The sequence below is a fragment of the Marmota flaviventris genome, chromosome 2 (genome assembly GCF_047511675.1).
Source record: "Marmota flaviventris isolate mMarFla1 chromosome 2, mMarFla1.hap1, whole genome shotgun sequence".
Classification (NCBI taxonomy): Eukaryota; Metazoa; Chordata; class Mammalia; order Rodentia; family Sciuridae; genus Marmota; species Marmota flaviventris.
In genome coordinates this window covers 101,441,523-101,467,309 of record NC_092499.1, presented here as the reverse complement: position 1 = coordinate 101,467,309, position 25,787 = coordinate 101,441,523, and the positions used below count along the sequence as shown (strand labels likewise).

General features: G+C 33.8%; 1 protein-coding gene across 2 annotated transcripts in view; it reads right to left on the bottom strand.

Moving 5' to 3' along the window:
• The window catches only part of Unc13c (unc-13 homolog C), a 562,417-nt gene that overhangs the window by 380,561 nt on the left and 156,069 nt on the right, over positions 1 to 25,787 (bottom strand). The window contains exons 4-6 of one of the 2 annotated variants that reach the window (XM_027925904.2): positions 3,827 to 3,905; positions 2,771 to 2,776; positions 1,540 to 1,611 (exon numbers count right to left, since the gene is read on the bottom strand). In XM_027925904.2, the coding sequence (XP_027781705.2) occupies positions 1,540 to 1,611; positions 2,771 to 2,776; positions 3,827 to 3,905 (157 nt within the window). The remainder of the gene's footprint in view (positions 1 to 1,539; positions 1,612 to 2,770; positions 2,777 to 3,826; positions 3,906 to 25,787) is intronic. The other variant, XM_071607322.1, reaches the window with a different exon arrangement.

The window sequence follows — 25,787 nt, the reverse complement described above, 5'->3', positions numbered from 1 at the left end:
AATAGAACATGTATCAGCTTGTTGTAGACTCTGAATATTCAAATGAACATATTCAATGAACATAAAGGGCCTCCCCATCCTTTCATGCCTTTTTTTTTTTGGTACCAAGGATTGAACCCAGAGGCACTTTACCACTGAACCTTAACCCCAGCCCTTTATTTTTTTTTTATTTTGAGACAGGATCTCACTAAGTTGCCTAGGATCTCACTAGGTTGATGAGGCTGGCCTCAAACTTGTGACTCTCTTGGATCATCCTCCCAAGTTACTGGGAATAAAGGTGTGTGCCACCACACCCAGAGTCCTTTCCTACTTCTGAACGAGTATGTGTGTATTGGGGTAGGGAGAGCTTGTTGACAGAAAGAACTAGGAGAGGTTGACTTTGGGATGGTGGATAACACTGTCAGGAAGAGGAGCATAAGAAATACAGATGTAAATAATTATCTTTACTTGGCAAGTATATAGAAAGGTAAAACAAAAAATGCACTATAGGCAGAATTTTTTATTCTATACAAATGACAAAGTTGCTAAAAATTGGGAGAGGTAGGAGATATTAGTTCCCATAAGGCAGTTCATAGATATATTGTCTTGAGTAAATTCCCAGGTGAGTGTGAAGGATGGTGCTACCACTGCACAACACCCAAGGCACAAACACTGGGAGTTTTAAAACATCCCTCACACTAAGGCTGTACCTGGAGCCAATTAAATCAGAATTGCTGGGAGTGAGACCCAGGCATTGGTATGTTTTAAAGCTCCCTGAGGTGTTCTAATGAGCCAAATTTAAGAACCGCTGACCTGGATATTTGCAGCCTATTTTATCCTCTAATCAGGCTGTTCTTTCATTCAGTAAGAATTTACAAAGCATCTACCTCATGCCTGACAGTGTACTAAGCAACAATGATGAAAAAATTTAATAAGAGCAATAAACAAGGTTCAGTGCTACCCTATGATATCAGAGTTTATGAAAGTTTATGCAAAATAATCAAATTAAATGTAATAAAAATAAAGACGGTAGCTCATAGGTATTGTTCACTGTGCCCTGTACTATGCCAAACATTAAGCATCCCTCCCTAATCCTCTCAGTTTTATTATCACCTCACTTTATAGGTGAGGTAACTCAGACTCAGAACTTGCAAACTTGTAACAATGTTAAGTGGCACTGGGGGACATACACATAGCAGCCTTCACTGTAACCATACCATGCTATCAAGGTCATGACTAAATACTATCAAAGCCCATAGGTAGAAACTAATAATTCAACCAGGAGGGGAGGTGGGTATTTGGAGAAAGCCCCCCAAAAGAAGTAAAATTTAAACCTTAAATGTGATGCTATTAGGGTTTCATGTATATATGAAGAGCAGAGGAGAATTGGCATGATAGTAAAGCTGAAGCCCTAAGGAAGTATTTTGGGGTCAGGATTTCCAAGCTTCCAGTTATTCCTGAAACATTGGAATAAACATTACAAATGAGTGGCTCAAGCAGAATGGGTTTTGCTCCTGTGAGCATGATCAATATATAATTAGTAATTGACACTGCACCTACCAGTTCCTCGTTGTTGAGTGATGTCCTAATTACCATAGCCAAGGAGAGACCAGATTTCCGGGCAGCCAGGGTCTAAAATAAACAGAATTATGACTTATTAATATATGGGGAGGTTGTCCTGAACATGATGCTCAGCAGAATGTAAAAATGTAAGGATAATTGGAATCACTGTTCACATTTTAGTCAACAAGGACCTGCCTGCTCAGTGGTTGATTAATTCACTCAGAACATGCACTCAGAGGACGCTGAAGCTGGAAAGAACCCTGTAGATCATCAAACCCAACCTCTACTTGGTACATGTGGTGAAACTCAGGACTAATAAGGCAAGGTGATCTGCCCAAAGTTTCCAGGCTAGCAAGAGGCTTCTAAAACTGTGTTATTCCTCAATGTTTTCATGGTCTCATTTCTTCATAAAACATGACCATGGATACTGAGCCAGCCTGACTTGTGGAATGGGCCTGAATCGTAGTTGATTCTGGGTGATTCTTTGAGTTCTACACAGATTTGTAGAATATTTCTCCATTTATAGCCAGGATATTTTCTTCCAGTTGTCCATTTTATTTACCAAGAATTATTATACCCAGATTCATAGTAGTCACTTAAAGCTGGTAATGTAAGTGATCCTAAACAAGTCAAGTTCCTTTAGTTTTTCCCCACCTTTAAAATAGAGCCATCATCACCTGCTTCTATCCAAAATATTTGTGATATATTAACTCAGCAAAGCTATAGAGAACTTTGAAAATCAGAAGTTCCAAGTGGGAATGTTAAATCTGCTATCTCTTTAGGAGCAAAGGGAAATCACAGTGGAATGATACATTCCTGATCATACTATGGACCCATCTGGTCATCAATATATCTTCTAGGGGTTATGAAGCCAAATCCTAAATTTCTACACATACTCAATTAAGGAAGTCACTCTCCATCCCTACTGCGTCAACCTAAAGAAGGCTTATTTCCAAGAGTTTACTCAAGATAATACTCATCTCTGATCAGTATTGCCCCTAAATTTATGTCTATAAATCTATTTTAGTCTGCTTGCCTTTGTCATATGCATAATTGAGTTTCTCAGAATTGAACTAGAGGTTAAATTCTTGGAGAACCCACACTTTTTATTCTTGTATGTTTCTGTCTTTTATTTTCCCATCTTTCCCTCTTTTACCTCTAGTAAGGGAAGAGTATATGTGAGAGGAGTGTCAAATAATAATAATAAAATCAATTGAAAAGCACTTACCATGGCCTGAGGATTCCGGGAGTGAAAGAAAGAAAAGTTTAAATAATTAAACATAGGAAAGGTAGGAAGATTATAACCATGTTAAATTAGTCTAACTTCATAAAATTATATCTACACTATAATGACAGGAATCTGAGATAATTGTACTGACACATCATGCTTTCCAATATAAGAGCTTTCTAGGCAGGCTCTTTTTATTTTAAAAATCAAAGTAATGGCTTTCAGATAAAGGTATTTTTAGCAAAATTAAAAACTGCTGGTACAAAAAATTATTCATATTATTGCCTAATTGTATATTTATGTTTCTTTATGGGAAAATACGTTTTTCATGTCATAAGCTATGTATGATCATATAGCATATGACCATAGAATGTGACACTTTGAAGGATAGAAAATAAGTACTTTTTTTTTCCATGTTGATGGGCTTTTTTCTTTACACTCTAATACAGACCACTATCCCACTATCAGTTCTTTGCATTTCTACTTGTTCCCCAGAATATTTCAATAAAGAAGAGTAAGTTATTCAGAATCATGTTCAGAACTAATAAAAATGTTAATGACTTGGGAACCATGGTTTTCTTGACATAGAAGAAGAGCTTATTAATTTGGCTAGAATTGGCTTTAATACAATAGAAAAAAGAATTGATTAATATTATCTGCTTCCTTTACAAAGTATTCAAGTTCTGAGTTAAGATGAAGAAGCTCAAATCAACCATTAAACTTAGCCTATTAAACTTGTAGTCATTCATAGCATTGAACACATCAAAGTCCAGAAGCTCATTTGGCATGCTGTGTGTTTTCTTTGGGCTCAATTATAGAGTCATTTTTACTCAATTTGTAATTCCAACTAATATCAAAAGTGGTCGAAAGGTTAGAGATATTTTTCCCATCAAATATGTTTTAAAGAAGCACTAAATGAAAGACTTGGTAGAATCTGACATCATATGTTTTATTCCATGAAGTATTGACAGGCTAGGTAGTTAATGAGAATGACAACATTATATTTTAATAAAGAAAAAGTCAATACATGCAATCAGAAACACAGGAGTAACTTACCACATCTCGTACAATAGGCAAAGTTTTTTTCCTTCGAAGATCTGGCATACTGTCAATACCATAAAGGCCCCGCCCAGCCCTGAAAGGGGTTACAAAAGAAATGATTTTTTATGAGTAAAATGACTTCCTATGAGAAAAAAATCCACTGTTATTTGTATAAAGGCTATAAAAAAAAGATAAAGTGGATACCATGGTTTTCAACTAATTTCCAAAATAACGTAGATCCAAGACTCTAGGGCTTTGACTAGTGTCTGAGAGAAACTCTAGCTACCATAGGAGCTGCACTTGCTTGCTTAGGGAGCTCAGTGTGTTGGAATTTTAAGATGTACATAGTCTGGTTAGACACACTGTTGGTTTTTTTCTTCAGTATCACAGAGGCAAATCAAATTTGTCAGGTATATGGAAGTTTATACCTCCAGAACAAAGTAGAATCAAAGCATTCTTTACAACTTTGGTCTGTCTGCAATGGTAAAGAATTACTTTTATTATAAAAATACCATTTTTTCTGTGTGCTGCATCTTCACAGATTCAATTCCAAAATGGCAGCTCAAGAAGCCATGGACAAATTTAAAATGTTAGTGACTAAATTGGAAGGTCCACTTACCTGAACTTATCTCATGGATAAATGCATGGGATTAAGATAATTTACTGTATAATAATGTTCACTGAAGTATTTTTTTGTTACAGCAATGAAAGCTGATATTCATCAATAGTACATTGATTAAACAAATCTATGGAAGAATGCAATAATTAAAGTGGATGAGGTAAATGTTTATGTATGTATATTAAAAATAATCCTAAAATTGAAAACAATAAGTTTGCATTTTAATCATTTTAGTAAGATCTCATATGTGTGTATGGTTATATAAATGCAAAATATGTAAAGGATGTTGTCAAACTTAAAACTGTACTTTTAAGTGAAATGAAATAGGGTGAGAAAAAAAAGAGAAGACTCTTGCTATGTTATAGATGTGTAATAATATGTCATTTTGCAAATAAAATGATTTTAAAAGATGAATCTTTATGTCTCTTGAGAAGAGAATCTGATGCAATGTATTTTTTTTTTTACTGAATCAATCTAGCCATCTTGTACAATCAAGAAGCTGTTAAAATAATCGATAGTTTCTCTTTATTCCACTTGACACACAAACCTCTTGCAGATCTCTTGCTAAGTACCTGCTTATTTGTGTCTTGAGGTGGCAACTGGGCAGTTCTGCCTTTGTAATGGGATATAACTATCAATAATAGCTTATCAGTAGTTTAGACTCCATTTTTCCATAGATGGTCTCTATGTTGTTGCTGCTTATCTTAATAAAGGGCAATATTTTGTCTTACTGGATTTTTTTCTTAGTAGCTATAGCCTTAACTCCACTACTTTTTCTGGTCTCAAATACTAGCTTGGTACTTTTGGAGAAATCACTAACTTCATCATACAACTCATATAAAATAATAATGTAATAAAAACAATCGTAATGAAGAAAATGGTAATGCATGAGTAGCAACAGTGTCATAACTTATATGCAATAACTAACACAAAATATTCAAACTATTGCAGATGTGTAAGGAGGATGTCAATGATGAACAAGTTATTCCTACATTGATGCACTTCAATGGAAAGCAGGCTTTGGATCACAGGATAAAGGAGAGGAGCAAATGTGGAGCAGAGATTATGAACTATCAAAGAAGAGAGAGAGAGAGAAAGAATAAAAGAAGGGAAAAGAACATGTGTACTGAAGAGAGATGACATTTTAGAAACATTCCATTATTGTATACTAAAGAAGTTAATGCCTAAGCTAGGCTGGTGCCTATAGTCCTAGCTACTCCAAAGGCTGAGGCAGGAAAATTGCCTGAGGCTATGAGTTAGAAGCTGGCCTGGGCAACCTAGACCTTGTCTCAAAAACTAAAGAGAAAATAAACTTAATAGTTTTTTCTATCATTTCCTACAATAATGCCAATATACCAAGGGCTATTAAAAATCACAGTGTGTCAAAGCTTGAGAATTTGAGTTACAAAAAAGAATCTTTTCTTTTTTTCCCCCTTTAAAAAAATTTCTTTTGATAATAGCTTTGTGTTTTCATATTTTCTGTGTTATCATTATTTCATGTTTAGTTGACAAATAATAATTGTGTCTATTTATGAGGTGGAATGTGATGTTTTAATCTATGTATGCATTGTGGAAAGATTCAATCAAGCTAAATGACACATCCTTAACCTCATCAACTAATAATCATTTTGTGGTGAGAACACTAAAAGCTCTTTTGAATTTTAAGAAACTGTCAGATTGAGAAAGGGCAAAAGAGCAATGACCTATTTTTTTCAACACCCATCTTCAGAAAGCATACCCACTACCCATTAGTGTAAATTCTTCCTTCCCTCCTGTCCTCTTTCCATATTTGTGCCTTCCACACCAATTCAGGCTTGATCCTCTCACATCTGAAACATTAAGCATGTGGGAAGACAGCTATGCGAATCTGTTTAAGGAACGATCCTTCCAATATTATTTGCTTTAATCTTAGTCTGTGATTCCAAGTAATTTCTCTTTCTCCCATCTGTGAATAGTACTAATAATGACATAAGTATACATTAAGAAATATCCTTTCACTACACTGCATATCAATTATAATTTGCTGTCAAGTGTTTTGAAATGTTTTGACTCTTGAAGAATGTAACTTTTGTAGCTATGTAAAGAAACAAAATCAATTGAGATTATGATTGAGAAAGTGATTTTATGAACTGTAAAGTATTATATAAACAGATTGTTTCCTTCCTATTGATATGTTTTATTTATTGTTTCCTTCTTTTCATGGAACTTAATTCAAATTCTCAAAATATACCCTGAATATTTAGCCAGTCCTACATACACAATTGAACACATGTGTTTTCATAGGGCCTGATATATCACTCCTTTGCTTGCCTCATCAGAGCACTGATATTCAAGGACCAAGGCTACATTTGAGCTGAATGTGGTAAGGATCCCAAGATGGAAGACATGCATCCAAAATTCACCTCTGCCTCTTTTGATCTTACCATTTAATTTCACTTAAATTTTGTAACTTGGAAAGTTGAGACACAATAAAAATGTTCTCTTAACCATCACAGGCTCAAAGATGCTCTTTTTAAAAACATTAGGTTGTGTTCCATCTTACTTTTACTTTTTTATTACTATAAAAAGTTGAAATAATCAAAGATTTTCCTGAGACTAACTATCAAATAATAATAGAGCTTTTCTTGCAAACCTAGACCTTAAAAAAAGTCTTCCCTATTGACCTCACCTCAGGAGTAGAGAAGCACTGATAAGTATTGTGAAGCTCTCTAAAAATGCAAAAATATTTTTTGTAATATTTATTGAAATACTTTTTAATCAGGAGAAATATGGGAAATATTAAGTAAAAATTGATGAAGACCAGTAGATAAATCAATCTTGACTTTCTAAGCAAGAGGTCAGATTCATGCACAAGAGTTAAATCCAGAAGAATCTATGTAGGATTAATGATGAGGGGGTCAGAGGTAGTCATAAAAACCAGCCATCACAGAAAAGTAAATCTGAAGGTGAGGTCTGTTTCTGGGAAGAATTTGTTTTATTTCAGTCCTTTTTTGTATAGATTATATACTGTAGGCTATAGACAACAAACTAGCTGAAGATAACTAATATTTATGTGGTATTACCAGGTACCAGAGATAATGCTAACAATCATAGTTAACATTGACCCAATACTTATTTTTCTAAGCACTCTACTAGTATTACCTCATTTTATTCTATAAAATTCCAATGAAATGCAGGGACAAGTATTCCCTTCATTTTATAAATGAGGAGACGGAGACACAGAATCCTTCAGAATCATCTATAAGGCACTACCTAGAAATGGAAGTGGCAGGATTTGAACCTGTATTCTATAGCTCACCATGCTTCACTGCTTAAATGATTGGATCATCCCATATCTATATTAGTGGTATGAATTGGGGATGACAATCCTATTTTACATTTAATGAAACTAAAGTTAAACAACATATCTAGGCCTGGATCAAAAAGCCAGAATATGGCAGAGCTTGATTTCCACTGTAGGATTATATTGCCTTAAACCTAATGTTCTTAAAAGCAAATAAATCTAAAAGGGGTCTTTCAGGTTACAGGCATTATAGGTGGGGTAAAAAGGTGAGGAGATCTATGGAAGTATTTGGAAAGTCAAGAATCACATAAAATTGAAAAAAAATGGATATTATTTTATAGATAAATCAAGATAAATTATAATTCAATATTTACTCTAATTAATAGCTTTTAAAAATAATATTTTAATTAATGAATCATAATTTTACATTTATGGAGTACAATGATATTTTGATTCATACACACAAAGGAATGATTAAATCAAGCAAATAAATATGTCCATCATTTCATTTACTTATTATTTCTGTGGTGAGACCTTTTAAATTTACTCTTATCCAATTTTAGTTTTTTCAGTTTTTTTAAAAATTTCTTTCTTCTTTCACAATATTAAGAATAACTTATAGAATTCAATAAAATATAATGCTCCTTGACTTAGATTGTTAGTCATCTTTTTACAAATAAACATAATGCAAATCCTTTAAATATATTCTCAATTTTTTAAAAATGTGACACTTAGATAACAAAAGGGTTATTTTACTGATTAAAGCACATATTAATTATTTCAATCAAAATTGATCTGATAACATATTGAATGTTTATAGATGGTAAAAGAACTTCAAGAAGGCACCAGGAGAGTATCACATAAAAACTGATAGGTATAAAAAAAAAGGTAGGTATGTAGAAAAATCCATATCACTAATCATCAGGAATTGTGAGATGCACAATGAGATACCATTTCAGACCTGATAGAATGGCTATTTTGAAAAAGACAAACGATAATTGTTGGTGAGGATGTGGAGAAAAAGGAGCCCTAGCATGCAGATAGGAATATAAAATAGTGTAGTCATTATGAAAAATATGGAGTTTCCTCAGAAAGTTAAAAATACAACTGTGATATGATCCAGCAGTCCACTACTGGTATATACAAAGGAAGTGAAATCAATATGTCAAAGAGACGCCGGCCCTCAATACTTCAACATATTGGCATAGGCACTGGCTTCCTTAACAAGAATTCTAAAGTGCAAGAAAAAAAAAAAAAAAACAACCAAGAATCAATAAGTGGGATGGCATCAAGTTAATAAGCTTCTGCACAGCAAAGGAAACAAGACTGTGAAGAAAGAGCTTACAGAATGGAAAAAGATCTTTGCCACATGCACCCTCAAACAAAGGATTAATATCTAGAAATGTAAAGGACTCAATGAAATTTAACACCAAAGCAAACAAATAATCCAATTTATAAATGGGCAAAGAACTAAACAGACTCTTTTCAAAAGAAGAAATACAAATGGCCAACAAATACATGAAAAAATGTTTAACACCTCTATTAATTAAGTAAATTAAAATCAAAGTTACATTAAGATTTCATCTCACTCTAGTCAGAATAACAATTATCAAGAGTACAAATAATAATAAGTGTGGTGAGAATGTGGGGGGAAAGGTACTCTCACATGTTATTGTTGAGATTGAAAATTAGTACAACCACTCTGGAGATGCCCCAAAACCTAGAAATGACCCAGCTATCCCATTCCCCAGTATTTATCCCAAAGAACTAAAGTCACCATACTATAGTGATACAGCCACATCACTGTTTATTGCAGCACAATTCACAATAGCCAAATTGTGGAACCATAATTATGGTTTATAAATTATGCCCACCAACATGAATGGATTAAGAAATATGGTATAAACACAATGGAGTTTTACTTAACCATAAAAAAATAATGAAATTATGGCACTTGCTGGTAAATGTATGGAAATGGAGAACAACATGCTGAGTGAAGTAACTCAAACTCAGAAATTCAAATGTTTTCTCTCATATGCAGAAACTGGACCAAAATAAGCAGGGGAAAGAGGGAAGGAGAATTGTATGAAAATAGAAAAGAAATCAGTGGAACAGTGGAAGAAAATTGAGGGGAAGAGAGGAGGGACAGGAAATGGGAGAATTGGTGGAATGAAATTAATGAAACTATCCTATGGACATGTATGAACACACCAGAATGAATTTCACGTTTATATATAACTATAAATCACTGCTTTAAAAAAAGCTGTAAATAAATAGAAGGTAGAACAGTAGAGAAGAGTAAAAAAAACAAGAAGAGGGAGAAGGGGAGGGAAAGGGAAATACTGGGTACTGAGTTAGAGTGAATTATATACCCATACATATACAATTATGTCAAAACAAACCCCAATATTATGTATAGCTATAATGTACTAATACAAATCATGTTTAAATCTTCAAAGGCAGTGTCTGTTAGGAATGTTTCAAGTCAGAAAAGTTATGGGAAAAGATGTATTGTTCTCCGAATAAACTGAAATAAGTTCTCAACTACAGAAAGAGAGAAAGAGAGAGAGAGAGAGAGAGAGAGGGAGAAAGTCCTGTCTATGTTTCTGCTATGTATATTATGGTATCATTCATAACACCAAAATATGGTATCAAACTAAGTATTTACACATAGATGAGTGGACAAAAAAAATGTATTTAGACACAGATCAATACTATCCAGCCTTTTAAAAGAAGGAAACCCTGCCATTTGTGACACCATGGGTGAACTGAACTGGAAGGAAATTATGTTAAGAAAATTAAGCAAGACAGAGAGAGACAAATAGCACACGCTCTCACTCAGGTACAGAATCTTAAAAAGTTAATCTCACAGAACTAGAAGGTAAAAATGGTGGTTCTCAGAACCTAGGTCAGTGGCAGGGATAGGGAGAATGGAGAGATGTCAATCAAAGGATATAAAATTTCAGTTAGGAAGAACACATTTAAGAGATCTATTGTACAACACACAATACGAATATTACATTGTTTTCTTAAAAAGTACTAAGTGGGCATTGTGTTCTCACAACACAAACAATAACTACGTGAGGTAAGGGGTATGCTGATGATCAGATTTTTGTCATCTACAACGTATGTGCACTTGAAAACATGATGCTGAGAGCTATAAATACGTGTAATCTTCTGTCAATTTAAGAAACAATAATAATGAACCAAAGCCGAGATTTTTAAAAGGAAAAAAACCAAGCAGGGTTTTCAAAGGTAAATCTTTCTGAGTATGAAACAAAGGTATTTTATTTTTGGAAGTGGATGGTTGATGGTGACATAACTAATATTCTTAGACAGCTAAATTCCGTAGGAAATCAGAAAATTGGTAGACTCAGTTTATGTCAAAATTGTTGTTAAACTAGTTGAAGAATATAGTTCTGAAAAAGCAAATATATAGTGCTTCTGTTATTTCTGTTACAGGCCAATAATCAGATAGGGGTGTGCAATTAATCTTTTTAGCATTATGGAACATTAGGGCATTGTAAAAGATTAATAATGAATCATTCTAAATCCCTCTCCCTTAATACAGCTATATTCTATTTCAGACTTTTGAAAACAACCCTTTTTTTTAATTGGTTGTTCTATTCTATTCTATTGAAGACAAACCTTTGTATGTATTTAGTTATTTAGTGCTAAACACACAATAACCCTTTTTGCTTAACATTATATATTTTACCAAAATTAAGCAAGATTTTCCTGATGATTTTATATACTTTATTTAATTATTCACCTGCCAAATATTAGCTATCCAAGATGTTTTCTTCCCATCCACCCCACTTTTTCTATTATTATCAAAACTGAATGAATATTTGTGTCTGTATAATTGATGCTTCACCCACACAACGTAGGATTAATCACTAATTCCTAAAGTTTTTTTATTCCATTTTCATCAAAGCTAAGACACCATCTGTTGTACAATACAGCATTTGTTTATTTACTATTATGAAAAAATCCAATTAAATTATAACACCAGGCTTTCTTAGCAATTTGAATTCAAATTTAGAGCACTTTTAAAGTCACCTAATCTATGAAACAGATTTTTATCTTTTATTAATCATTTTGCTTATTTATGTAAAGCAAAGTATAAACAAAATAAATTTTTATATCTTCAATTTCTCATTCAGAATCCAATCTTTTGGAATAACTCTTCAAATCAGATTTTTTAATGTGTGGGACATTTTCTAACTTATTGTCTTCTAAGTCATCAAAATCATCATTCATTGGACACTATGTAAAATCATGCTCCTGTCCTCCTTGCTTCAAGCAGCAAATAGCTAAGATGATGGTGATGATGCTAGAAGTCTCAATCTTACTAAGAACACCTCACATTATTCTTTTTTAAATTTTTTTTTAACTGAAACATTAGGATACTGGAGTTGCCTAGCTGACCATGTCATCAGTAAATAGATTTTCCCAAGGCATTTTTAACTGAGTTTGCAGATGTGCAGGCAATGAATCTCTGAAAACTCTTGCTTGGTTGTTGAAAATTTTAAAACACCATCAGTTACTAAGATGCATCTCATTTTGTTATAATATATAAGAATGTATGTTGCAGAATTGTTAAAATACAGTATACAGTATTTGAGCATCTGTCTCCTCCTGAACCTTATTAGTGCCCTATCCTAGGTATTATGTAATCTCTGAGCTTTGCCAGCCAACCTCCTTCTTTTTGCCAGACCATTTTTTGGATTGTCAACAAAAAGAATTATTCTATAACATAAATATAAATGTATATTTTTCATATAGAGCAAATCCCTGTACATGCCAGTGAGATATGGTTGCCTCTATAATTTCATCTCCTCAAATTTCTACTCCCTGTTCCAGCTATCCTGAATTCTTTGCAGATTCTCTGAGGAATCATACTGTTCCATCTGGCTATTTTTACTCCAGTGTCCCTTCTATTGACACTAGCATAGGCCAATGTCCACTTAACTCTCAAACAAGACCAGACTATAACACTCATTGATCCATGTTGCCTTCTCCCCATCACAACTAAGTATCCTTTGTAACCTGAACATCACACATTCTCAGTGGGAAGGAATGGGATGAGGGGAAGGAGAAATCATGGCTCCTGGCTCTCCAAAGTGCTCTCAGCAACTTGTGGGCTGAATGGTGAGCATCTGTTATTGACAGGAGGATGTCCTACATTTTAGTTAAACTGAGGGCCCAAATGCCTAAGAACAATTGTTCTAAGTCTTCTGTAATAGTCTCTGTAATACTGCACTCTATTTGTTTAGAAAAAGAGTCCCCACTAGAATAGATAATTCAAAAAGTTAAGAAATATGTTTTGCTCATTTCTACTTCCCTAGAACCAACTCTGGCATGTAGAGGGATGAATGAAAATTGATAGGGCAAATGAATAGGCCTTGACCCCAGAGAGATTTCACATTAAGTAAACCATGGTCTTTGCTCCAAAAGTAGTATTTTTCTCTCTGAAATAATATCTGGAAAGAACAAGAAGGAAGCTTGAAAATCAGGAATGAAGTCAGGGGCCTCACGCTAAAGAGGGATTGTTAGCAAGGGCTTAGTCACAGGGAAAAAAGATAAGAGCCTAGGATGGACTAGGCCAGTAAATTATTTTTAAGCCTCAATGAATCTCAGTTATCTCCTATGGAAAATGGAAACAATACCTGCTTTACAGCATTGTTGAGTACATTGAGATAATACATGTAAGTAGTACTATAATATTGGTAGCAATTATTTTATTACAGGATTATGTAGACAAGAATAATACTGAACTTGATTGAATTGCTCTTCAGCCCTAGGGTTAGTCATGTCCCTCCAAATTAAGGATCAAATTGGCAACGGAGTCTCTGGAAGACATGAAATTGTAGGCAGCTACTTGCATAGAAAATAAAGAAAAGAGAGATGCCAAAAGCCAAGGTTATGACAGTGCCCTACATTGTATTCTGAGCTGTTAACTTCCCCTTTGACTCAGCTTTGATCCAGACTTCTTTCTCTGCTGGTCTTTGGCTAGCACCTTCGCCTGAAGATGCTGCATCCATGGTTCAGCTTATTGCTTACAAAATCTCTATCATCTAGTCAGTCATTTAATTTTCATCAAGTGAGAGTTTCCTGGATGACCTGAATAAGTTCATTTTTCTGTTAATTTTAATCTCTGAAAAACACTTCTTTTATCCATCAAATATTTTTCTGAGACTGGTATCAAAGTAGAAATAAAGGGGCTGGGATTGTGGCTCAGCAGTAGAGTGCTCGCTTAGCATGGGTGGGACCCGGGTTCGATCCTCAGCACCACATAAAAAAATAAAGGCATTGTGTTGTGTCCATCTACATCTAAAAAAAATATTTAAAAAAATAGAAATAAACTTTAAAGAGCAAAGTTTCTTTCTGGCCTTAACCATTCCAGACTCCCTTTTTTCTCCCCAGTAGGCTTCCAGATTCTCTTGACTGTGGCCATAACATAGCATTTTTTTTCATTGTAAATCGCACACAGTACTCTAAAGTAATCTTGATTAGAGACCAATGTACCATCTCTCAATAAACCAGGATAGTCATAGTTCCTCTTTCCATAGAGTAATCACTAGTTCCTTGGTTGAACACAAGGTGAATTAATTGGCATGAATTTAGAGGCCATGGTTATATGGAAAATATATAATAAGATTATCCTCAGTTGAACAGCATTGTTCATGCTTGAGGAACAAGAGAAAATTGAAATTTAAATAGAGTACAGCATCTCCATATCTTTTATTCTCACACATTCTGGGCATGGCCCATCATTCAAAAATGTTTTCTTTTCTCTCACTCTGTCTTGTTTTCCCTCTTTTGCCCTTTCTCTAATTCATATAGCAGATTTGTACATGAAGTGATTCCATTGGAGTAGGCAAGGAGCACATCTATTCGGCTGAGTGCCAGGAATACAGCAAACATCAATAATTAGTTTTTAAATGTTTTAAAATATTTCCACAAACCCACCAGCACTTTCAAGACACTGCATCAATTTTAGAACCAATTATTTTCCCTGCATGCTTTAAAATGTCTCCTTTTGATTTCACTGTTTTGTATTTCACTGCCATTTGAACAAAGAGTTCTAAAATACTAAATAACAGTTAATCTGTGTCATAAAATGAAGCAACCTAGGGAATTATATATTCCAAATTTTTGTATTAGTGATGTGGAAACTGAGCAACAGTGAATCTAAAAAGTTTATGTAAGATACCTGGATTGTTGTCAACAAGTTAGAAACACTCAGGGCTCCAGACAACTACTACAGTTCTGTCCTTTTCTTTGTCCCTAATATCCAAGAGGAATTGAGAGTTATCTATCTTACTTCATGATCTCAATATCTCAGTCTCTCACTTGTGTCATTTTTTATTTTTGGATCATCACATATATTAGTTGTGAATTTTATGGAGTATGCCCGGAATTATTTTCATTGACTTTCTACCAACCAATTCCTTCATTTCTACTTAATCAGTTTTGGTTCATCTTAAACAAAACTTCTGCACCCATCTTCCCATAGGTTTTTAGCCATGAGACTAACATGATGAAAGCAATGTTTTCAGAAGCCCTGTCTGGTGGCACTGTTCATGGGATTGGAGGACAAATAAAGGAGACAGAGAGATGGTCTCAAAGTCTGTTGAAGTAATCCTACATTCCTTAATGGGTTTCTAATGAGGGTCTTAACTGGGATGGCTTCACCACTTTCTTTTTCAACCTCTTCATTCCACTTTTTGAACCCTAGTAAAATTCCCAATTCAAGCTGCTATAATATTTTAAAGAGTAAATGGCCTTGTTGTCAAAGAGAGGCTTTGTATTCTACTAAATTACTTTCTCCTTTCTTGGGCATTTGACCTCTTAAAGCTCCATAATGCTCTTAACACTCTAAGCAGGCAGGCTGACTGGCTGGCTGACTGGCTTGCTTGCTTGCTTTTCTTTTTTCTTTTTCCCAACTGCTTGTTTCTTTGAAACATGGTTTCGGAAGTACTGACTACCTTATTATTCAACTTTATTTTTAAAAAGCTAAATGCCATTGTAAGCTTTTAAATAGACAAGGGGATGTGAAGGATACACTATTCTGGTGGAAGAGGAGATTGCAAATTATATTTCCAATGATTAAAAACATTTTTCATAGTGAAAAAAAAAATAACCAAATGACCCCAGGTTTTTCTTATGAATTAAGGAAGCAGAAACAAATGCAGTTTTTAACACTGTCCTGAAGTTTTTCTCAATATTATGCTTGGGGACAATGTCAGATGTCAGGGATTGACTTTTAACAATATAATTACAACATGTACCTGCAAGAGTCTTTTCCTTAACAAATTATTTATCAAGTAGACAATATAGCCTTTTTAGGCTTGCAATGCCCAAAATCTTTGTTATTCCTCCCATATAGGTACCATTCATATATAGCCATTATCAGAAGCTACAGAAAAAAAAAAACAAATAAAAATGCAGTCCCCAAGCTTTCTCATAATTAAGAACCAATTATTATTTGGAAAAAAAAATTCTCTTTAATCAAAATTCACTCAGTGTAGGATCTTGATTTAGGATGCTAGTTAAAAAACCTTCTGAAGTAAATATAAAATTTTATGTATGAATGTTCCTTGGGTCAGAGCTAATTTTCTTAGTGATCTCTAGAAAATTTCACCATTCATTTACATGTAGTTTGTAAAGCATAATCACTCATAATTAACAAAAGACCAACTTCTTAACAGGCTCTACTTAAATGTCAATAAGTAGAGCCAAATATCCAATAGCAAAGAAACTATATTTCTCAAAGCTAAAACCTTAGTGTCCTTGTAGTTATGCTGTTATTTAGAAGTTGGCTACATATCCAAACTCCTGAAGTTTTTAACAATGCCCCGCCTACCAGTAAGGAAAATTATCAGCACCTGATGGCAGAGACTAATGCCATTAGGCAGTTCACAGATTTTCACAACCCAAGTCCCTTTGATTATTAGACAATGTTTCTTGCACCCATTCTTTCATTCACTTTTTTTTTTTTTTTTTTAGTTTCCCAGTTCCATGCTGACAGGAACACAAAACATAAACCATGCTTTAATACAGACTCAAGTCACATCTGACCAGTGGTTTTAGCACTACTAGATAGGACCAAAAAAGGCCTTTCAGGCACTGCTCACCTCAAAACATAAAGAGTGAAGAAGAGTAAAGATAACTCACGATCCATATCCTTCTGTAAGTGCTGCATTTGCCACTAAGACAACCAAGTCATGTCTTGGTTGTATGTTAGCCCATGATTGCTCCTTAGTAAAAGGGAAATTACAGGGATTCTTAAGATTACAATCTGATTTTACAAAAGCAACACACATACCAGATACTGCCATAATCAATTGCCATATGATGGATGGATGTTATAGGGATTCTAAATGTTTCAAACATTCAAGAATAGAGTATTATAATGTTGCAGTGTCAATTGTATTTTTAAAAAATTCTCTGACTACTGATTCCCATTCTGTAATTTTGCCCTCTCAGTAGTTCAACCTGTGCCTTTGCTTCCCTGGATATGTGATCTCAACTCCTATGACTGATAGCCTTCTGGCACCTTTTAAAGAGAACATTCACCTCTCAAAGTGTCAAGCATGGCTACCTGTTAGGCTTGGAAAGTTACAAAATAATTACCTGCTACAAAATAATTTGACTGTAGACCACGAAGGTACTCAAGGGAGTGATTACCCAGAATTGTGCAAATGAGCTTACAAAGTTAACAAGATTCAACTGAATGCTCTTAAATAACTTAATTTAAGTGCCAAGGACCAATTCAACCATGCTATCACTAAACTCAATTTATTCATTTTATAACATCCAGGCAGCTAAAGTTATTTTCTCATATATGACTTCCCCAGATTATGGACTTTGCAAAAACAGAAAACATATACAATATGCTTTTTATCTCTACTATTTAGCATAGCACTTTACACATATTACCTATTAAATAAATAATAAAATTAATGAATAGAATCCCTTTCTTTCATTAAAGACTCTTTACTAAAACACACACACATACGGAAATCTTGAGTTATTAGAAATTAAAGACTGTCCCAATTTTTTGCCTCATGATTCAGAATGAAGATTATTGTTCTAATAGGTATGATTCTCTACAAACTGGAAAATAAACAAATCCATTATTTCTAAAATGCAAATGTTGTTTTGACTGTTCTTAGTATAGGAGCACTTTGCTTTCTTGAGGTAATCAGGAGTTAAACAGAATGAGTACTGATTGTTCCTAGTGGATGTGCCTTGCATTCCAGGTCTGGCTGATGGAACTGAAATGATGCTTTATTAAACATGCACACACAACCAAAAGGTAATTATAGCTATTAACAAACAAACAAACAAACCCATCTCTGTTGAGCTTAATGTGTAATCAACTCTCCTGGCAGACTGTCAAACTAGTATTCTAAGAAACATTTGTTAAAGACGGTATTTAAAACAAACCTAGATCTAATTAGGGTGGAGGATCAAAGAAGAGAACCAAACTATATAGATTTGGAAGATTTAGCTGTTCTAACTCATGAAGCAGAAAGAGAGAAGACCTCATTCACTCTGCTCAGCTCCTGTAAGGGGCACCTTATCATGTAGATCATGTATGTTTACTTGAAAACCGACATGTTTCTGAACATGATCAGTAATACAAAATGAGGCAAATATATATGTGTATATATACAGACAGACACACACACACACATATATGTGTGTGTGTGCATACATAAATGTTTCCCTTAGGAGCACGCCTGTATGATTTATCTACAACATCTATTACATGGGTATTTATTTATTTATTTATTTATTTATTTATTTATTTTTCTTACATACATGAAAATAGTGAAGTTTTTTTCCCCCCCACATGGGTCTTCTTGAGCAGTTTGACATTATGAAAGATTAATTCACCTTAGGAAACAAGGTAAAGAGACAAAATGTTAACTTTTAAAAAATAAACTGCAAGCAATATATAAGGGAACAAAAGTAGCAAACTTCCACCAGTTTGCCAGTGCTGGTCACAGAATATAAAAGTGATCATTTTGTCTCTCAGTGCAAGCTAGAGCTTTTGAACCAATGACAATTAAGATCCCACATAAAATAAATGGTTCCTAAGAGCAAATGAGCCAATAAGAAGTAATCTCCTGCTTCTTATCATAATAGTGTTGTAGGAGATGAAAACTAAGGTTTCATCCAATGCAAGTCCTGTTCAGAGGCTAAACAGCTGTGATGCAAATTCACTCCCATTGATCATTTTATAGAAAAAGCAACTGCAATGAGATCTGCCAAATATATCTATTCCAAGAAGCACCAATAGCATTGCACCCACCATTTTCTCAAGCTGAGGAAGAACACTGGGAAAAAGTGTGAGACATTGAGGTAAATGATCTGTCAGTGTTTTACTTCTATTTTGTACAAAACAGACAGTAGTGCATTGGTTCCCTGTAGTAGAGCTGGCTCCATGACTCTTGAGAGCAGATACACACATATTTCCTCATTTCCACATTCAGAGATGCTACATTGATAGCTTGCAATTGACCATGGTTGGATAATTTAGACCAGGAAACTAGGCCTTTTATTTTTAGGGTCCCTTATTCCTTTATTTTTAACTAGACAGCCAGTTGTGAAATATTTACCAGCACAGTACTGACCACAACTCTTGCTAATCCCAATAAAAACTCCTGTATTTATCATTTCACTAAAAGAACTAACTCCTTTGTTCCCCTTCATCTCTACCTTTGATTAACATGAGCCCTTAGCATCTTTCTAATCATCTTCATAGAAATGATTTAATTCTTAAAAATAGGCATATTTCTCAGAAACTCAATTGAAAGTCATAATATATATATCCAGAAATAGTTATATAATTTACAGTGACGACTTCAATTCACTGCTCTTTTGGGTTAATTCTCTGGTCAAATTAATTCACTTCAATATTAACCAAATTACTACTATATATCTAGAGTAAGTGTTGTATTAAAAGACAATTATTCCTAAAGGTCTTTTGTGTTTCTGTACATCTTGATCGTGGAATTACTGCCTAACTTTTGTAGTTCCTACTCTAGATTTATTTGTTAATCAGTATAAAAAATGCAATGTCTCTCTATGAGTCAAAGTCTGGCTTCATTTTCTTTTAATGATGTAGTACATCAGGCTTAGAAACTGATGCAAATACATCATCTACATGTCAACCTAGTTCACCTCCTTGTCACACTGTGGGACTTAGGGGACAAGAAAAACTGATGCAAACATGAAGTTCATGCTGCCTGCTGTGGCATGAGTAATCAAATCCCAAATCCTTGTCTCAGACCCAAGAGCTATCTTCTGCCAGCTATGCAATTTAATAGGCCAACTTCTCAGTCTGCAAGTGGGTGAAGTACCAACGCCATTCACATTCATTGATAGGAAGAGCCCCAAACAAGTTAGTTCTTGACCTTCGGGACATGTAAACTTAAAATATTTTATGATACATGTAATTATAAAGCATTGAATTGTATGAAACTGAAATATATAAAGCTCTACACCATTGCCTTTCAGTATAAACATAAATATCTTATGCCCCAGAATTCTTATTCATGATTATATTTCTTTGATGAAACTGTTAATCAGTATAAAACCAACAAATTTAAGAACCAAGATGGAAATAATCAAATAAAATCACTAATTAGAAAAATTATCACATTTTTCCTGATCTAAACAACAGAGTTTCATAAGTTTTTCTTGGCCTAATATATTAAGTTACAATAAGCATTTCTTCCATTAACTGAATACCAAGTATGTCAGGCACTGTACAAGGCTCTTTATATTCTTGTAATTCTTATACTGACCTTTCAAGTAGGAATTATTATTTTTAATTTATAGAAGAGGAAACTGGCTCAAAGACGACAGTGTGTTAATGTTAATTTAGCTATAAAATGGCATAAAATTGGTGAAAACAACAGTCAAGAGTGTCTTATACATATTTTAAATGAAATAAACATATTGATTAACATTTGCCAAGCAACTTTATCCACATTGTCTCATTTTATTGTATTTAATTAAATTTAATGTGTAAGTTGGATGTCTAATTCTAAATTAATTACACACATTTGTCTGATCACCCTGACAGCAAAATGCCAAGCATGTAACACATGTTTAATCAATAATAGCCAGTGGTAGGACCTTTCGGATATCTGTACACATAAGATATTTACATGTAAAGTAAAAGTCAATTGAGGACCTGCTTCAGTCTATAATTGGAGTAGAGAATTGTGGCCTCAGGTTGCATATAATTACTCAATTGAAATTAATAAGAACTTTATATGGGAGAGTTAGAAAATACCTTTTCTCTCTTCAGGGTTTCTTGGAGTTCTGTCCAACACTCCTTCGGTTCTCCCCTGAAGCTCTCTCTGACACTTAAATAGCTATGTACCCAAACAGAATGGAATGGAATGAGAAGCAGAGTACCCCAGAGACACCTGCTTTCAATACAGGAGCCCTGAACCTTAGGAAGGTCAAAGCAAGGTTGCTCAAGGTCCCAGACTTGCCTTGTTAACAAAAATTGACATTGCAGAAAAAGAGTTGCTGCTCTTTTGGCGGAAATGAATCACAAGGGCAAGGGATCCTTGCTTCATTTTTTTTTTAACTGTATAGACAAACACTGATAAATGTGAATGTATTTGAAGCAAAATAACACATAAGTGTTATTGTTCTTAATCCCTTCATTCTGCTTTACCTGTTTTATTTCTGCAATTCCTATGACCATCTTTCACATTACCTAATGTACTTATTTTTATCTGTCACTCTATTAGAAATCAAGTTTCATGAGGCAGGGATCTTTGTTTTATTCTCAGGTGCTCTGAACAACAACTAACACATAACAGTTGCTCAATAAATGTCAAAAGTCTGAATGGATGAATAAACAATCTTAAACTCTTCAATAATAATAAATTGTTAAACACATTATGAGGCAGTACTGTTACTAATGTATATGCTTATTAACTCATTGAGTCCAAACAGAAAATTTAAGTGACAAAGCTTTTTCTTTTCTTTATTTTATAGGATAGCATACTGAATTACTAGATCTTAAAATCATACAACTAGCAAATACAGAGTTGAGTTTTAAACCTAGTTGTCTGATTTCAGAGCACATTTCTTGACTACCATAGTACTGATTGTATTCATAATGGTGACTGGGTCATTTTTAGAAAATATACGACTTATACTTTAAATATGTCATTTAAGAAGACAAGATCCATGCAGTACACTTCAGAAAGAAATATGATTAAAATTTCCCTGATAATATATTATTATATATCTATATAATATATAATATATTGTTATATATCTTTAATGGAGACTTATCTGGATAGTTAGCTTGCATAGATTATCCTATACCCATGAAAATCTAATTATAGAATGTAGCAAGCATAGTTCTATTTCCATAGTTTCTTCTCCTTCTTTCCCTTCCCTAATCATTCTCCCTTTCCAGCTTCACTCCTGTCCTCCTGCTTCTCTCATTTCCTTCATCATCATTGTGATCTCCATGTCAACATTGTGTCAGTGCAACATTAAACTCGCACAGTGCACTGCATAAAGATGCTTCCTTTTTGAGACTGTGAGGTATAAACTTTTATTTAGGATCCAAGTAATTCTCCCTAAGTCAGACACCTTGGGTTTTATTTTTCCATTAGGAGTGGGTTATATAACAATCCCAGCACAATGCTTTTTTATTAGGTGTTGTAAACACAACCGGAGGTCACCACGATATCGACTTCTGACATTCAAGAATTGTGATCTTGCCAGAGCAATTTCATAAGCCAAGAGCCCTTGCCTTGCGGTTTCACTTTGCTGTAATTTCCGGATTATGATTGTTTTGACAACACCCAGAGTTGACTCTTTATATTGACTGTAAATATATCTATTAGAAGCACCATAAGACTTCCATTCTCACAACACACTTCCTGAGAAATGCCACAAATACCTTAACACAATTTATTGTCTGGTCTGGACAGAATCATATCTCACAGGAATTTCCTTCACTTGATCCTAGTTTACTGCCCAACTGTGAGGATGATCTGCTTTGTCTGAGGGAGTAGAAACAAGGTGAGAGTTTTTAAATACCGTGGACATTAATTTGCAGTCCACCTTGTGGTAACCATCAGCCATTTAAATTTTAAAAGAGGAAAGATTTATTATTCCAATTGTTAAACACTTTCTCTTAGGAATGTTAGGTCTTCTTGAACTGCTTGAAGAAGATGTAGCCAAGTTTGAAACAATTCAATAAAAAAACAAATCCTGAATCTTTGTTATTATAGAAAATAATTTCTACTCATGTAAATGATCATTTAATTAGAGGATAGAGATTAGAGCCTTACAAAGCTGTTTAGGCAGGGAAAATGGGTGGTAAGTGAACAGTGCAGATGGGAGGGAGAGGCACTCTTATGGGGGAAACAGAACAAGTCACCAGTATATATTTTTAGGAGGTAATTTTTGAGTTTAGGGGATGTGACATCAAGGAGTTGGTATTCTCATAGAATTCAATATTTACTACAAATCTACAATTTGTTATGCACTTATAAAATAATTGATTTCATTATACTCTGTCCCAAATTAGCAATTTATTGTTTAAAATTTAATTTTGTCCTGACTCTTCAAAGAAACAGCTTAATTGTACAGGTAGGCAAAGTTGTGTTAGCTAAACCCAGTTTAATTTTATGCCTGTCATTAACTCTCAGAAGCACAGATAACATTTCAATTCACTGCATTTCTTCCTTGTCACCTCACTAGTGACTAATTTTGAAGAATATGACGGTTGTACCCTATAGTACACTCTGACAAGCTGCTCTGAAAAGTGAGATGTTTGCATTTCAAATCATACTCTGAGAATATGTCAAAAAGAATAAAGCATATTTCAGATTAAAATCATTGAATGTGTCACCCAGCTCTTTTACTCTGAAATGATTTACCTGTAATTATGTAGGTGACATATATATGGAATAAATTGAAATAACTCATGTATTTACTACTCAGCTCAAAAAATAATTGGCTCTCTTCAGTCTTTCCTCTTCCCCTTTCCTATAATCATCATCTTGAATTTTGTGATAATAATTGCCTTGTCTTACTCAAAATTGCTCCATTTTAATTATTATCTTTAAGATATGTTATTTATCTGATAAGGTATCTCTAACTTGTTTCTTTTCCTACTGGGCTGTGTTAGTTAATCTACCCTCTGTTTTACATATAATGTTTAGATCATTATTCAAGTTTTAAAAAACCTTATTGAAGTAATAAATGTCATTGCATTGAACTTGTAGATAAACAGTGAAAATAGATATCTTTGCATCTTCTCATTGTGTCTATGAACACGGTATGTTTCTCCATTTATTTATGTTTTCTTAAGTGAGTTCAGTTGTTTTATATTGTTTTTCATAAATGGCATAAGTGACCACAAATTCACTTTATTCCTAAAACCTTATACTCTTGTTAAAAATATGAATTCTTCCTTCTCACTGAATTATATTCTCTTTGCTGCTAGTATATGGAAATACAATTAAATTTTGTATATTGAACCTATCTAGCATTCTTTCTAAGCATGCTTATTAAAAGTAATTACTTGTCTTAAATTTCTTTTGAGTGTTCTATGTAGATCATAATATCATATTGAAATAATAAAAGTTTTGCTTCCTACTTTCCAAATAGTATACGTTTGATATATTCTCTTTTTAAAATGGTGTTTCTTAGAATCTCCAAAATAGTGAGGAATGAAAATGATGATATAATAGACACCTTTTCATATTTCTGGTCTTAAATATTTTAGCCCTTTACCATTAAGCATGACATTTACTAAAGGTCTTTGTTATATAAATCCATCAAGTTAAGATAACTTTTCTCCAGTTAAGATTTTTTTCTCCTAAATCACAAATGGTTTTCAATCTTAATTGAATGATTTTTATCATCTATTTCAATGATTCATAATTTTCATACTTTAATCGTCTAATGTAGATTAACATATTTTCTACTGTTAAATCAAAGTTACAATCCTGAAATAAATAACTTTATCATAATATATTTTAATGTATTTGTGGATGCTGTTTAATATTGTATTTAATAATTTTCTATCTACACTCATAAATGAGCATAATTTACAACTTTCCTGTTTCTTATTTTCCTTTGTAAGATAAGCATAAAGAACATACAAGTTTCATGATTATGTTAGGTAATATTTATGTGTGTGTGTGTGTGTGTGCACGCACGCATGTATATATGTGTAAAAAATGAGTGTAGGATGGATCTGTTTAGAATCCTGTCTTCCTCAGAGATTTCGAATACAAAGTCTCATTTTTAGAGACCTCATTGTTTTTTTTTTCTCCTTTGACCTCAATGCTGCTAAAGCAGAAGATCTGGGCTTTAGAGATCATAATTTGCCCCCAGGGGAGCTGACAGCTCTCTGCTTTCTGGTCTCTCAGTATTTACATTTCCCACTTCCTATTTGACCAATGAGAATTTCTGTTATTTTCTTCAGAGTTCAGCCAGTCATTTAAGGAATGATTTCTATATTTTATTTAGGAAATGAGAGTGTGTCTATACTTTTTGTAGGGAGAAAAATAAGCCTCATCTTCTATTTGTGGGTGAGCTTTCCCACACGATGAGATATCACGCATTTGAATGAATACAGGGAAGTACTCCTAGAGTTGATGAGTTTAGGATTTGAGTAAGATGGCCATGACCATGAGACACTGTGAGAAAGGGGGAGACCTTGTATATGTACAAGATGGGAGTCATTGGACAAAATAAGACAAAGCTGTAATAAAGTAAGCTGGGTGGCTTATTTTAAATTAACTCACTTTAAATATACTATGAAGCAATAGGTTAATTGAACAATTTTAACTACTTACAACAAGATTCTCTCTCTGCAGCCAGCAGCAAACTGTTTTTGTTGTTGTTTTGTTTTACTTACCTGGAACCTCATATTGTGGAACTTACAACTAACAAACAATATTGATCATTATTGCTGTAAAGGATGTACAAATAGAAGGATAATAAGAGACTGATTTGCTGAATATGAAAATCGAAGAATAGTAGAGAATAGTAGA